We start from the raw sequence: 15,679 nt of genomic DNA, 5'->3' as shown, positions 1-15,679 counted from the left end.
GTTCCCTTTCCACATGCCACAGAGTGGTAGATCATGCATCAGAAGGGATCTACCACTCTGGGAAAGCAGGGCAGAGAAGCCGTTTCTTAGTTCGCACCCTAAACTTTTCACGACGTTATCGAGCAGACGCGTCGGTTCGGTGGACGGTAAACAATCTTTAATGCATCAGTTCTCGAATGTGAGAGCAGAGCAGGCGGCTCTGTTTGAAACCTCATCACAAACGGCTGGTTGCTGTGTGTCAGCCTGCTTTAAACTTGCCTCGATAACAGACTGTGCATAAAAGATGAGCAAAGTCACTGGCCTTGTGTCACGGATAAATACAACAAAATAAAATGATACGACCGAGACAAAAACTGTGCTATTTTGTAAATAATAAACATGAATTCGCTGTTTAATTGTGTAACTTTATTAGCAGCATCCTCCTGAAATGCGCCAACAACATTGAGAGTCACATCCTCCTCTCTGCCCCTTAATGCTCTCTGGTTGCTGTGGTAACGTGTGAATATTTCTTTCAAAATAAGACACACAACTACAACACGGGAAAGACCCAGGGAAACAGAGTTAACGATAAAAACCCTGAAAACCATAAATTTCACACCCGAGCCTCAACTCGCGCGGCCCGGAACCAAACGACTCGAGGACCGGTACCGGTCCGTGGCCCGGGGGTTGGGGACCACTGACCTAGATGGCAGGTTTGGCTAGCAAGCTGCTTCCATAAACAACAAACAAACACTGATATCTACTAATTAGTTTTAAGTAACACACGAACAAAGTAGAACTCAAAGTTCTTAGTCTGGTGGTAACACTGTAAGACTCATTATTTTGCTAATTATCGCCGAAAAGGCACAAACACAGCAAATTCAGTGGGCTGGATTAGCTGAGGTGACACCTGGTGCAAACTTTAAGCTTAAATAAGAATTAAATTGTATGTTATTAAAAACAACATAAGCATAAATGTAATATACAAACCAAAACAGCTGTTTGTATCAGACTGTAAATCGGGACATTTTAGCATGGAGATCCAAGGGGACTGACATGTTATTGGGAGTGAGCTTCTAGTGGCCATGTGCGGAACTGCATCTGCTTTATCTTTCATCACTGGCTAATGCAGCTGAGCCCAAACCAGTGGGCGACGTCCAGATTCAGTCTTGTCTAGATTTCATGAGTGAAAACAGTGAGAGAGAGAGAAATGTTTGACATGGGCTCTCACACCTCAGCAACAGCAGTTTATCCTAGATGCACACATCTGCACACACATACATATAACCTCTACTATAGGTGCGAGCTCCTCTTACATATGTGACCTCTACATTCACCTCCTCGCTCTGCTGACTGTTTGAATTTCTTTCTTCCATCCTCACTTGTTGATTATTTCCCCTCTGTGCATCGATCTGTCATTCTATGTATAGTGGTGACTCATATCTCCAACCGAGCACGCACGCCGACGCCACAGGTAAAAAACCTGGGACATATGCTGTGGATATGAGGTGACAAACTAAGCTGAGAAAGACCAGGCAGCACTCCCAAAGCCCGTCCCCGCTCGCTGAGATCGAGCATTACATTTTACAAGCTTGGAGAAAGGCAGAGGAAAAAAAGCTCTGTGTGGTTGGAAGCAGAAAACAAGAGAAAGAAATGTATGAACAGACAAGAAAAGGTGTCTGTCTGCATTTCTATCTCTTTTTTCCTGGAGAGAAAATATCCTCTAGTCTGTCTTTTTCCGATGTCTGGTCAGCTGCTCTGCCTTTTCTGTCTGCTTCCTACGTCTTCGCCTGCCGCCTGTCTCCCTGCCTGCCTGTTTTCCAGGACGAGCGAGAGCCCTCGGCCTCCCTCCCCTCTCATGTGCCGTAAATGCATTCAACCTCCTCTGCTCTCCTGTTAAATGAGTTCCACATGGCCCTGCAGGCTGCAGTCTCCACGCGGCCAGCAGAGGCACCAAAACACACAAACACTCGCTGAATTCACACACACACACACGTGGAGTGCAAAGGGTCAAAGGTTACTCCCAGCAGACCTTGAGAATGCAACCGTTTGAACGTGGCCTCTCGCTCAGTCAAAACGTGTCCCACCCCCGCCTCCCGCCTCTCCCCCGGCCTGGCTGCTGTGTGTTAAAGTCTGAGGGCAGGATGCATACTAATGGTGTCTGACTGACTGGCTGACTGACGGACTGGATTGCTGGTGGGCTGAAGTTGCTGGCAGTTTAACTGGATGTCTAACTGGCTTGTCTATCTGACGCTACAGCCGAGTGTTTAAGTGGTTGGCTGACTGACATCTGCTATAACTTGCAGGGGTGGGAGATTAAAATAAATAAAAGCAACACTCGATTACTCGGACTTGAAAAAAAGCCCTTTAAACACAACTACAAACAGGCGTTATCAGGCTGAAATCTAATCAGCACCTGTGATTTTCAAATGTTTCCTCTACGCCTATTTTGATCTTCAGTATGCGCAACGATAGGCTTCTTAGAACTCTTTTAGTCTCGTTTTAGCTTTGAGGGATATTACATCAATTTTATACTTGAAGCAGAGTTTACTTGACATGAGGAGCTCTTCTTATCCTGAGAATGCTGTTGTAAAGTATCTTCTGTGGCTCTGGAGAGAGAGAGCACTTCAAAGCATGAGAAAGTAACCCTGATTATGTCATCGGCGTTCTCTCGGTTTAGGGCAAAAGACCACACATTTTAGAACAGACGTGCTAGAAAACACGGGAACAGGCCTGTAAGAGAACTGCATGTACCAGGCAGGGAGGGTCTGACGTTATTCAAGTATTATTATTGTTTATTATTGATCTCTGGCTCTCTTCACACTCCCTGAGCCTGGTTCTGTTGGAGGTTTCTTCCTGTTAAAAGGGAGTTTTTCGTCCCCCTTGTTGCCAAGTTCTTGCTCACAGCGACTCGTCTGATTGTTGGTGTTTTCTCTGTGTCACCGGAGGGTCTTTACCATATAATGTAAATCGATTTGAGGCGACAGGTGCTATATAAATAAACAACACTGAATTGAATGAACCAGTGTAAGCTGCATACATTATTGAGGATTTTGAATCCTGTGCCTTAATTCCTGTTTCATGAAGTCTTTCATTATTTTGTCTACACCTCATATGAGGCGTAATGAAAAAGTTCAGCAAACCTGTCACAAATAAAAGCTTTTTTTGGCCAGTTCAACAAAACTGTTGCTCAACATCAGAGATTTTGGAAGTTCATATTTGAGTTTGACACAGGAGCAGATCCAGTAGTACGGAGAGCAGGACTTCCTGGGTGCAATCTTAAAACAGCACAGGACTGGAGATGGTCTTGGAGGGCAGGATGGCCACTTTTGAACCAAAGTTGCTGAACGTTTTAGATTTTTTAAATCACACCTACACGGCGCTGGAAGACGTATTTAGACTTGAGTAAAAGCGTCAACGCTGCAGTGCAAAAAGACCCGACAAGACAGGTGGAACCTTTCTTTTACTGAAGTACCTGGTTTGAATAAGTACACATGCATACATAATCATCACGATCTAGTTTTTACTCGGCTCCATATATTTTATATCACGTGCTTTTCTAGATTTTTCTTCCACATCAAACATAAATACTGATAATAATGAAGTTTTGCAAAAGCAGAGCAGAGAGATGATTCATTTTATATGTATTATAACATACTGACTTAGTGCAGGTTTGCTACTTTTATTTACATCTTCAGCTAATTTTAATATTGCAGCCGGCTGTTTTGAAGATAATTATAAGAATTTTACACAACATCAGGTCGTTAATTAACTTTGGGCAGCATTTCACTTGTTAGTTATGATTTAAGCCTAAAAGGCAAATTAACTCAGCTGATAAAAAAATGTCGTAAATATTTTTTTTCTTGAATTCCTCCAAATTGTACTTAACTTTCACCTCTGCTACTGCAGCAACACTGCGCTTCCTGTAACGGCTTATCATTTACTAGAACAGCAAACCTATGGAGAAATGTACAAGCATATGAGTTCCCACCATTTGGCGGGATTTGCAGTCCTGCTGGAATTGCTGGTAATCATTTGTCAATAGATATCTGTCAACAGACATAAAGCCGATGCTTGTTTGAAGCGATTGTGATGCACCGGTTTGCCTGCGATGAATCATTTACAAGCTGGTCAATTTTTCTATTGACTTGGATACACCCTTCATTTGCAGCTGACAGGTTAATAACGGCCCAGAGCTGGTTCCAAATGAGTTAGCTCCAGAAATGATAGAACTTTGAGTTTAAAAAGAGCACTTAGACCGAGCAGAAGCTTTATAATTTAGAGCTACTGAATAATGAACCTCGTGGAGGTGGGGTGATAGGTTGCGTCGAGCACTCGGCTCCCAGCCATTGTCCTTGCATTCTTCCACGTCGAGCGGGGAGAGGCACATTTCAGGACACATCACCTCAGAGCGGAGCAGCTCTGAAAGCTCTGGGAATGGGAGATGGAAGTAATAACTGAGGGCACTAACAGCCCCAAACTCGCTCGCTCTGGCACCCGACCACCCCCACCCCGACTCTTCCCTCGTCTTTGCCTCTGGCTGTCTCTCACAGCTTTCCCGTCCCTGCTGCCTCTGACGCTCCCACCTGTCCATTCCTGCACTCGCTCCTTTCAGACACACATTAAAAAAGGAAAATTAAAAAAAAGAAATGACTTTTTTCTCCTGTGTTTCCTCCTGACATGCGCACTCCCAAATCAGCTTTCCACCCCTTTCTTTCCATCCGTCCATCTGTCCAGCTGTTCAGACGCATCACTCAGACTCTCTGTGTGTGTCCAGAGGGAGTCCAGGTTTTCAGACACTCTCTCCAAGCCCGGCTCCTTGACCATTACTACTCCATTATCAGCGGCGATGGAGGGCGCGCCGCAGACGCCTAATGTATCCATTTCCTCCTCCATTTAGGGCTCGGCAGCCCAGCGAGCTCCTGGAGTGCTCCCTGATTGGGATTGAATGTCCATTTAAACGGCCGTCCAACCACCAGGGAAGGGTGGGGGGTGTTCGGCAGGGAGGGGAGGCAAGGAATAATGGGAAATGGGGGGTGGGGGGTGCACAGGAGTAAAAATAAAGTGAGACTGTACATATGTTGCACTAGATGAGCAAAGGAGGCAAGGGGATTGCTCCCCAGCCTCTGATTTGAAGCTCAGATTTTCTTCCTTTCTTTCTCTCCCTGCCTTGCTCGCCGTGTCTCGATCACTCCTCTCCCCCCCCCCCCCCCCCTTTTTATAAATTTTTTTTCTCCACAAACTTAGAAAACACTTGGTGCTGAGCCAAGTGTCAGAACTCAGCACTCAGTATTCTCAAGGTGCGCTTCTAAAAAGAGGGATTTGGAATTGAGATGATTGGAGTTGGCACATCCGTAGAGGGTGGAGGGAGAGAGGAGGAGGAGAGAGGAAGCGGGTGAGACAGAGGGAAAGAAAGAAACAGGCGGGAGATCACACACACACACACACACACACACACACACACACACACACACACACACACACACACACACACACACGCACACACACACACACACTCGGAGGTGAAACAGTACCTTGTAGGAGTACTCCTCCGTTCTTTCTGAAGAGGGGACTCCCCGACCACAACGGAGGACTAGAAAGGAGAGAGGAGAGAAAACTGGTCAATCATTTGATCGCGTCGCAGCAGCCAACCAGCCCAGCCGGCTTCATCACGAGGCGGATAGCAAGGCAGGAATTTGAGCCCATAAGCCAGTGCTTCTGATTATAGTGATTAGATTCCCGGGTGTCCCACTGTTGCCATTATTCCCTGTGATTACCTCGGAGAATTACAGCCTCGACGCTGTAGTCCATGGGGGTAATTTCTCATGACAGCCCCCCACCGCCCGCCACTCGTCCATTCACACACATTAAAAAAAAAGAAAGAAAAAAGAAAGAAAGAAATCATCAGCTCGCAAACACTTAACACGCACTCATGCCAGACAGCCATGTTTAAGACCGATCTGTATACGGCGCGCGCGACACATTAAAACACACACACAGGAAAACACAAAGCCGGCGACTCGGTTTAGGTGATCATTGCACCACTAATGAGGGAGGTAATGACGGCATTTCTCACATAGACAGAGATATCTCCACTCACACATACACACAAAAGGGATGCTGCTGGATCTGTAATTTAAAGACAGAGCGTTGGGCCAGGTTGAGTGGTCTTTAGCTCCCAGTCAGACGAGCCGTCTCTCAAACACAGTCAACACTGGTATCACACACACACACAGACAGGGCACAGAAAACACCTGGGGAACGCTGTGAACTTGCTTCCACTCATTTGGAGAGTTTCCTTTGTAGCACGAGTTGTGTTTTTATGTTGCTGAATGAGAGGATTCACGTCTGCACTCGTGAAGCGGTTCTCACCTCGCCAGATGCCGGGGAAAGATGGACGCACACACGCAGATATTTACTGTTCACACACGCATACAAACGCAGCGGAAGCAGCAAATTTCAGCCCCTGAGCCACCTGCTGTTGCCATGGAGAGTTGCCACATTGCGTTGCCACGGCGATAACATATTTTTCCTGTGCTAACAGCCTGTCTGTTTTCCCCAGCCCCCCCACTCCCGCCCGTCTCACCCCCATCTCTCTCTCCCTCTCTCTGTCTGTCTCTCCCCTCTTCCCCGCCTCACCTCTCTCACTCCCTCCCTTTCTCAACAAATGGGTTTGCAGCGCGACAGCACCTGACTTATACTACATGTGTTGCCATGGTGGCGTTCCCGTTGCCAAGACGACCCCTGTGCATTTAATGCGGTGGGCGAGGGGCTAAACTCGCCGCTCCCCTCCTTCAACATCCCCTCACTCGGGAGAAAAGGGAGGAGAGAGAACTGGAGGTAGAGACCCCCTCCTCCTCCTTCCATCCAGATGCTGATGGGGTGTGAAGGAATGCACCATAGAGCTGACCTCCTACCCAGCATGCTCTGTCTCTCACACACACACACACACACACACACACACACACACACACACACACACACACACACACACACACACACACACACACACACCATTACATGTGTCAGACACACACACCCATTTAAAAAAAGCATGAATAGCACAGAGCTGGACTGAGACACTTAAGTGAGCAGAGTCTCTCTCTCTCTCTCTCTCACACACACGCACACACACACACACACACACACACACACACACACACACACACACACACACACACACACACACGCACCCATATTCTGGCGCACACAGCACGTGGGGGCTGGCTGCTGTGGTGTGAGTTATTATAGCCATGAAAAGGCGAGAGGTGCGAGCGACAAACAGCAGAGGACAAAGGAGCGTCACTGCACTCCAGCTACACCCCCCCTCCACCCCACCCCACAACCCTTCTCAGCCACTTCCTCCTATCTATCTCTATCACTCCCCGTGTTCATCTCCCACTTCTGTGCTGTATAGAGCGGCTTGAGACAGTCCTTGACCTTAACATAATAGACATGCTGTGCAACCATTCACGGTCATTACACTTCATAACATAATATTCTTGAGCGTGAGAGCTGTTGAGAGAGATATTGTGTTATATTGATTGGACTTGAGTTCCAGGATACATATAAAGGACAAAGCTAATGCCAGACATTGAAAGACGTAACGTAGCACCTTTTTCAGAGTGAAACGGTAGCGCTACACTTCTGATAAAACACACGCACAAAAAATCTAAAGTAATGTTTAATAATTCATCTTTGTGATAGAAGATGAGGGTGAAACTGCAATCCAACTTAAAGGCACACGATCTGCATCTGCAAGTAAAGCTCGCTTTGTTTTAATGCGAAACGAGTGAGAAACACTGACAGATCCATCGCCATAACAACCACTGACTCTGTGCATATAGTGAAGAATGGCTTATTTAGTTCAAAGCCCTTGTTGATTCGTAACTTTACCCTGAGTTGCCTGTTTTTTCATGAAATTGGTATCCAAGGTCAAAAACACTAAAAAGATAAGGTGTCATCTTCCTCTCTGCAAAGTGAAGTCAATATGCCTTAAACCTGTAATAAAAGGTTGTAAAACTTGTTGTTCAGTGGACCAGCTTGGTGTCTCTGCTGGGCTTAATTTGGCCCCTGAGCCTTATTTTTGATTTACAGCGTGGAAAGCTTGTAATGTAAACGTTGCTTACGGGTATGTTACATGTTGTTCCACAGAACAAGATTGTGATGTCAAGGTGATAGTGCCATCTTTTATATACAGTCTTTTTAACAAGAAAAAAAGTGCCATTTATGACCATTTTTTTCTGTCTGCTTGTTCTTCTGCTGCTATGAACGGAAATATTAATAATTCTTGACCTCTGAACTCTTTCATTTCACACCAGTCTGTTTAAACACTAATAATAAATTCTTTCCAAAGTGCTTATATTGAGTAAAGCTTTAGTTTTTAGTCTTTATGAACTTTTTGATCCAGCAGGTCCAGAGTGGAGAGCATGCTGTGATTGTGCATTTACATTCAACTGCTGTCTAAAGCACACCAACAACTTGTCTATTATTATAACAAATATTCATGTTGTTGAATCAGAGGTCAGAACTGGAGGGAAACGTATAAATCTCATCATTTCCTCTCACCAGTAATAAGTGAATTTTCTTTGACTTCATACTGAAAACTCGGAGAATCACAATAACCTGTTGAATTGTCTCATTTATTCTTCACAACACCGCGTCCACTGTGTTCTGGTGTCTTCTTGTGCTGCAGTACCCTGATTTATATCACTCAAATCTCTTTGAGTTTTTCCAGTAACTGTCAGAGAAAACAAAGCGCTCACAGGCATCAGCTTACATCAAAACTGGGATTAAGCAATGAAATAACTGGACATACACAGACACGGGGGGATGCTCTTCAGGTGCAGCGTCTCAGTGGACCTGCAGCTCGGCTCAAACCGAGAAACACACTCTCATCTCCTGCTGTGTGCCACGACGCAAATGAACAACTACCCCTCCACACTCCGACCTCTCCCTGCACCCCTCCGCCCTCCCGTGCATGTTCCAAATCCAGCCTCCAATTTGTTCCACTTCCACATACCTCATTGTTCAAAATGACACTTTTACATTTTACGGTGAACCAATTATTCTGTCTTACACAGTCCACTGGCTCTGCAAGCCAACCTACCCGGATCAACCGTGGAGCGGGTTGTAGGGCTGGCAGTGGCTGTGTAGTCGCAGAGAGACAAAAAATAGAAGGAGCGGATAAATGAAACAATAATAATGAAAAATATTTAAAAAATAAAGCAACTCATAGCAGCTCTCTCTGACGTATCAGTCGGGATGGGCAAAGGTGCTGGAAACTGAGAGGATGGAGGAAGGAGGTGAGGTCAGGAGAGGAGAGAGACGTGGAGGAAACGACACAGGTGGATGCCGCCGCACTGTGGAGGGATGTGTGTGTGTTTGGGGGGAGGCTGCGAGAAGTCGGAGAATAAAGTGAATGTAGACAAAGGGGAATTTAATTGAATGATAAAGTGATGGAGAGAGAGTGAAAAGAGTGGAGAGGGAGAGAGAGGGAATAAATCACAGCAGGGATAAATAAAGAAGATGGAGTACTGGGTGCCCCACTAGTTGTAATGCATGCCTGAGGATGAGCAGGAGGGTGTGTGGGATATTAAAAGAGGAGACAAGAGAGCGAGATGAGTGGAACAGAGGCACAGTAGGAGCAGAGGAAAGGCAAAACAAGGGGGGAGGAAAGAGTGAGGTGGAGGGGGGGGAGAAAAAAGGCTTTTTACCTGTGATGTGCCTGAGGGGGGAGGGAGATAGGAGGAGGGACAGAAGTGTTGTTGCATCAAAAGAGCATGCAAAAAGATTTAAGGAAAGGATGGTGCAGGTCAGGTATATAACGCCTGGAGAGAGTGGGTGTGAAGAGTAACAGATGGAGGGAGAGGATGGAGAGAGTAAGCAAGCAGACGAGAGTGCAGGCTTTATGTTATATGTGGATGCTGGCACCGAAGTCCCCATTTCATTTGCTCTTTATTTGCTTCTCGGAGATCCACTTACATCAGATAAATACTACGAGAATGAACTTATCTCTCTCCGGATAATTTACCCAGAGAACTTTCTTTTTCATTCCACGAGTAAACAGCCACGGCTCCCTCCTTAGAAAACTGTGAAACAAAAGAGCGAACCCACCGAGTGGCACGCACATTCATAAAAAGCTCCCGTTTCCAGCCTTTCATTGCAGAGTATCCACGACTTTTTTAGAAAGAGTCAAACAAAGAGAGAGGTTGAGGTGCTGTGTGGAATTAGGAAACAGAAAAACTAATAAACAGTCGACACCAAAGACTTTAGAGATTGTTAATGTTTAAGTTCAAATAGTTTATTTGCTCATCTTTTGATTGTGGCCACTGTGTGAGGTGGTTTCCATTGTTTGTGCGGCTGAAAGCTGTGCTGACTTTTCCCAAGCAATTAGCCACGGGGACAAAGACTCAGACAGGGCACTAAACTAATCCTGTGACACAGCAAAATCGAATATTTCTAGTTGACTAAATGCGTTTTATCCCTGAGTTTCATATTTTAGAGATGACTGATTTCTCCTCTGTGGTTAGTAGGGCAGGAAGTAGTACAGTAAAGCTGTTTGAGTTTAGGAAAAACAATAACAACGATTAGTGTGATTGCTACTCTAATCTCAATTATAACATAATTATTCAAAAACTTGACAAACTTAAACACTAGACTCACTTTTGATGTCTTCAGCTGCAATAAGGAGTCAATGAATTTGAGCTGGTAGGTGCAACACTTGATTACCATATTTTTCAGATTATAAGGCGCATTAAGTGAAACAAAACAGTCAGATAAGTCGACTCATTCTTCTTGCTTCCTCCACTTCCGTAACATTGATTCATTAATGTTGAATTCTCTGCAGCTGCTCTATTCACATGTTGTTGCAGTATATTAATGACTAACCTCGTATTGTGGATGGATTATCTCAGTTGTTCTCCTGAAGTTTGGTCCGTTTACAGCATCCTGCCATGCGATTGCATTTGTCTCTAACCATCAGGAACCCTCACGTTAACTTTTATCGAGTGGAAAAAAGTTAGCATTCATCCTCCAGCTTCACTGTGCTTATTATGCTAACATAGCTGTGTCGCTAGCGATCACATAGCACATCATTATATACCAGCTAGCCCAACTTCAGTAACCCTACAAACGTCACTGCTGTTTAGTTTCCTGTCTTCATTTGGAAGTGGTAGCAGAGCTGTACGTTTAAATGTTTTCAGAAATCTCTCAGTCATGCTCAGAACATGCTATATCATGCGAGCTAACTTCCTGCTAACTTCTAACTCTGTTATATGTAATAACTTCTGTTTTCATGGATGCCTGGATGTTAAACTTCATTGTTACACCTGGTAAAGCAGCAACGCTGATCATTTTGTTAAAGATGAAAGAATTTAGACCGTTTTTAACTCTCAGTGTTCGTTTGACTTTGGGACCTGAAGGAGGCGGAGTTTAGGACCCTGATTACTCCGCGAGGCTCCTGACTACAGTAGCCGTAATGCTGTGCGGTGCGGCTTCGTAGCTTAGCAAAGTCGTACTAAAAAAAACATTTGTTTTACAGATTTTTGAGCGCCGTGTAGCACATAAAATCGGTTCGATATTTTAGCTCAAATATGAACATCAGCCGATATCAGTGTTGCTCCAACATTAGGCACATTAAACCTAAAATAAGTTCCGCTGTTATCCCGTTATATTAAGATCATTTGATTTATCATTTAAGCTGTTTTGTTTGGTATATTAAATATACTGTGCTTCACTACTTTAAGTAAAGGAACTCATATGTTATGGCGTAGAAAACGTAAATAATATCACAGCAGCAAAGACTGGAACAGAAATAAAGACAGAATGAAGAGAGATGCTGAAAAAAGCAGAGTTAAACACTTTAAGCATGTGCGGGACTCAGGATGACATTTCTGGAACACCGCTGAATTTCATTCATACCTAAGAGACAATTCAACACGACAAGTACATGATACCTTTGAACAGGTGGCTGCCACAAATTCTCTTGAACGTGTTCATTTCTCTAAAGTCTCTTCAGAGAGGCAAGCATGACGAGAGTCTGGCAGCATCCCCTCCCTGTCGACGGGTTTATCAATTAACCGGCCGAGATTCACTCAGTCAGTGGATAAGAGGGTCCGTCTTACCTGTGGTGAAATGTCTGCGGTAGGGTGGGTGGGGAGGTGGAGGGGGTGGTCAGGCTGGGCGAGTAGGGATGGTACGGCGTCTTCTTCAGAGCCTGGATCAGGTTGTGCCTGTACTCTGGATCTATGGACCACAAAGAGCCTTTGCCTATGCTCTGCAAGACAGCAAGAAAAAACGAAGAGGAGAAAGTTGTTATTGAAGAACAATGACTGCAGCCCAAAGCTCAACTTCAGCCTTTCACAGGATTCCTATTTACCAAACCACGTGCACACACAGCCATCCTGCATTCCCAAGGAAGATAAAACTCAGAGGAACGAGAAGTAAAACATCCTCAAAGCCACCTTGCTCCGCATTTTCCTGTCCGTCTTTATGGAAAAAGAAATCATGAAGCTTCTTTCTGATGAGGACGTAGGCAAACTCTTTAACTTTCTCCATTCCAGATGGTGCGTATTTTTAGATCAAAGCGGCTCCCCCCCTCACCTAATGAAGCTGTCGGCCCCCCAACCTGAGTGAAGCCAGCCTATAGATTATAGAGAAGGGTGCCATGAAAATAGACTGTCTCTGTCTCTCAGAGCCTTCAGCATGCTTTCATCTGCCTTGTCATCTGAATTTGGAAAAACTGGGTGGGTGGGGGTAGAGACAGAGGCAGAGATTGGGGAGGAACGCACAAAACAAAAATTTAAGGTGTCGTCCTCAACTCAGTTTATAGTGCTCTGTGATATTAAAAAAAGGTACAGGCTATGGGTGGGAAGACGACGGGACTCCGGGCTTCTGATTTTCAGTCGATATGAAAGGAAATCAAGGATGCAGGCTTTATTTTAGAAGTGGGGGGGAACCAATCAGTAAACACCTGGAGAAACAAGCACCAGACAAAAAACTGGTTTAAGCCACTACTGCCAAATAGTTTTCCCTGTTAGTGATGGCACTTTGAGGAAATGTCTCTAAGAGGATAATGTATCAGAAACAAGTGTTGGAGCCGCTCTGCTGGACAAACTATGAGATGATGCAGTTTCTACAACACCCCAGCATCTTTTCCCCGCCCCTTTTTAATGTCCACTCCTGACAATCTCCTAATTCTAGCCCAGGAATCTATAAAGAGGGAAATATCACAGTTATGCAGGCGAATATTAATTAAGGGTTGAATAATCACCATATTGCTACATTAGAGGGTCAACCTCTTATCTGTAGTGGTACACAAACCACTATGCAAATCACCCCAGTTTAGGGTATTGATAAAACCTCTAATTAATATATTCAACAAAGATTTGTCTATCAAAGAAGATTTTACTAATATGTGAATATTTAAATCAGGAGGAAATGACAGGATGTCGGCTGGAGTTGGATATTTGGTTGTAGCACCCGATCAAATCTGCAGATAACACATGAAAGAAGCAGCTGCAAATAGTGGCTAATGCCTCTGCACTTAACTGGAAAAGTGTACAGAGCTCTCTTAAGTTTCAGTCTTTTTTCCCTCCTTTGTCAGAAGAAATTCGACGAGAAAGCTTTTCCTCTCAGGTTCCTGATCAGGCCTACATGTGAAACGTATGTATTTTTTACACTTCACATAATGAAAACATTTATTTGAAAAACAGGACTCAAAGGCGAGGGAGCGATGAACTAAATTTCCTGCGATGCTGTATGACCTGCTTTCCTACAGCTCTGCTCCGGTTAAACATTAGAGCAGCAGGTCACATATACACTAACCAAAAAACACCAATATCTGATGTCTTGCAGCACAGGTTCAAAACTTCACAATCACGTCTGATATCCAACTTTATCCTTCAGGCTCCATCATCTCCACCGAGCGGTGACCGTGCAGAACCTCTTGTGTTTCTCTGCGTGGCTCTTCATCCTTAGATGTCCACAGAGTCAAAAACTGTGCTACGGGCTGCTGCAGCTCCCGACCTTGTAAGAATGCAAGAAGCTAATAGGATGTGTGCGCACTGTTGATTTGTGTCCCCCCGTCTGGATCTTTGCATTAGTATGTCAGTCGTGTTGAACACAGGCCATATGTGCCTTGTTCTGCTCTGTGTGTGTGTGTGTGAGAATGTGTGTATGACGAGTTCCCTGGGGAGTGTGATATTACCCAGCGTGGTGTGCTCCTGGGAGTGCTTCTATTACTGCCAGCAACGCCTCTCCTGGAGAGCATGATATTACACACACATACACTCGCTCCCACAGAGGTGACCCCCACTGGGCCAAATTTCCCCTTGCACCTCCAGCTCGCCTGCGTTTGTATATATACCTCTATGTATGTGTGTGAGTGTGTGTGTCTACTGTCTGCCAGCCGATTGAATCAATGCTCTCTCCAGAATCTCTGTCTGCTGGGGCTCCCGCCGCTGCCAACCAGCCAGCGAGCCAATCAAAATGCTTAATCTGTAGCCTATCTGTCGATAGGCCAATCACAGGGCGCATCTCACAGGAAGGGCCCGCCACCTGGGTTAGAACAGTCGCCTTGGCAACAAGCATCATAATCTTGGAAGCTGGAGAAGGTGAAAAGGACTTTTTTTTTGTTGTTTTTTAACAAATCTGCAAAGAAAGGGGGTTACATTTTGTGAATTTTCAGATCTGATACCACACAGATTAAAAAAATATTCCAATCTAGAAATTTCATGCGTTTCCTCTCTCCTACATTTTTTAAACACTTGAGTGCACGGCTGAAACAAGGGTGCGTCACCCGCTGTTTCCAAATTGTGCTGTCCTATCAGTTCATCCACAGGTGGAGGGTACAGAGGGGTTTGCATCCCCTTTCTGGTACTTTACTCATGACCTCCTGAATGCATCATTGTGAAAACATGAAATAATACTCTAAAATTCACTGAAAGCTAAATTTAGATGTCAAATTTGAATGTTGTTTGTTATTAATTCCCACTCGTGTACCACAGTGGTTTGGTGTACGGCCTGCATTCTCTAACTCATTTAACGCTGCAAAAATAACCTTAAAACAGGATGTGTGACACGCTGTTCTTTGAGTCTTCCTCTCATTAGAATAAACCAAATCTACAGTTGTCACCCTCCTGCATTTCTTTCAGCTCCATTAACTTGTACTGAAAATTTGTGCTTCAGCAAAGCTGCCAAATTATTAGAGGGCGGCCACATTTCCTAATCCAGATGTATGGAGGCAGGAGGCGTGTGCACAAGGTGAACCATTAGGACTGAATTTACAACCAGCGTTCAAGTAGTTTGGTGTTTATTTTCAACAGAGTTTTACACAAACTGCAACCTGCCTGGGACGCATCAGGATGTGAGTAAAAGACAAAAAGGGGAAGAAGGGGGAGACAAAGGCGGGGAGACAGAGTGCGAGAGGGATGACTGTGTGTTGCTAACATCTGTTTCCTGTGTTATATAAGCTGTGGGGGCTGGTCTCACTTCGAAATGGGAGATATTTTAAAAAAAGTAGCATACACTCCTCACTACATGACGAAACATCACACATATCCTGACATAACCTACACTACACTTTAGTGTTCCCCTCATTTTAGATTAAATCTATGAGCTTTGTTCACATGAACGCTGAGCCTTCAGATCTCATCACTTTCAACAGGTTGTATTGTGACTGCTTACGCTGATTCTTCCA

General features: G+C 44.8%; 1 protein-coding gene across 1 annotated transcript in view; it reads right to left on the bottom strand.

Moving 5' to 3' along the window:
* The window catches only part of ches1 (checkpoint suppressor 1), an 83,390-nt gene that overhangs the window by 8,240 nt on the left and 59,471 nt on the right, over positions 1–15,679 (bottom strand). The window contains exons 3-4 of the mRNA XM_026143270.2: positions 12,105–12,256; positions 5,514–5,572 (exon numbers count right to left, since the gene is read on the bottom strand). Coding sequence (XP_025999055.2) covers positions 5,514–5,572; positions 12,105–12,256 — 211 coding nt within the window. The remainder of the gene's footprint in view (positions 1–5,513; positions 5,573–12,104; positions 12,257–15,679) is intronic.

Source organism: Astatotilapia calliptera, chromosome 15 (assembly GCF_964374335.1).
Source record: "Astatotilapia calliptera chromosome 15, fAstCal68.1, whole genome shotgun sequence".
Taxonomy (NCBI): Eukaryota; Metazoa; Chordata; class Actinopteri; order Cichliformes; family Cichlidae; genus Astatotilapia; species Astatotilapia calliptera.
The sequence above is the reverse complement of the archived record's forward strand: the minus strand, read 5'-3'. Positions and strand labels throughout refer to the sequence as shown.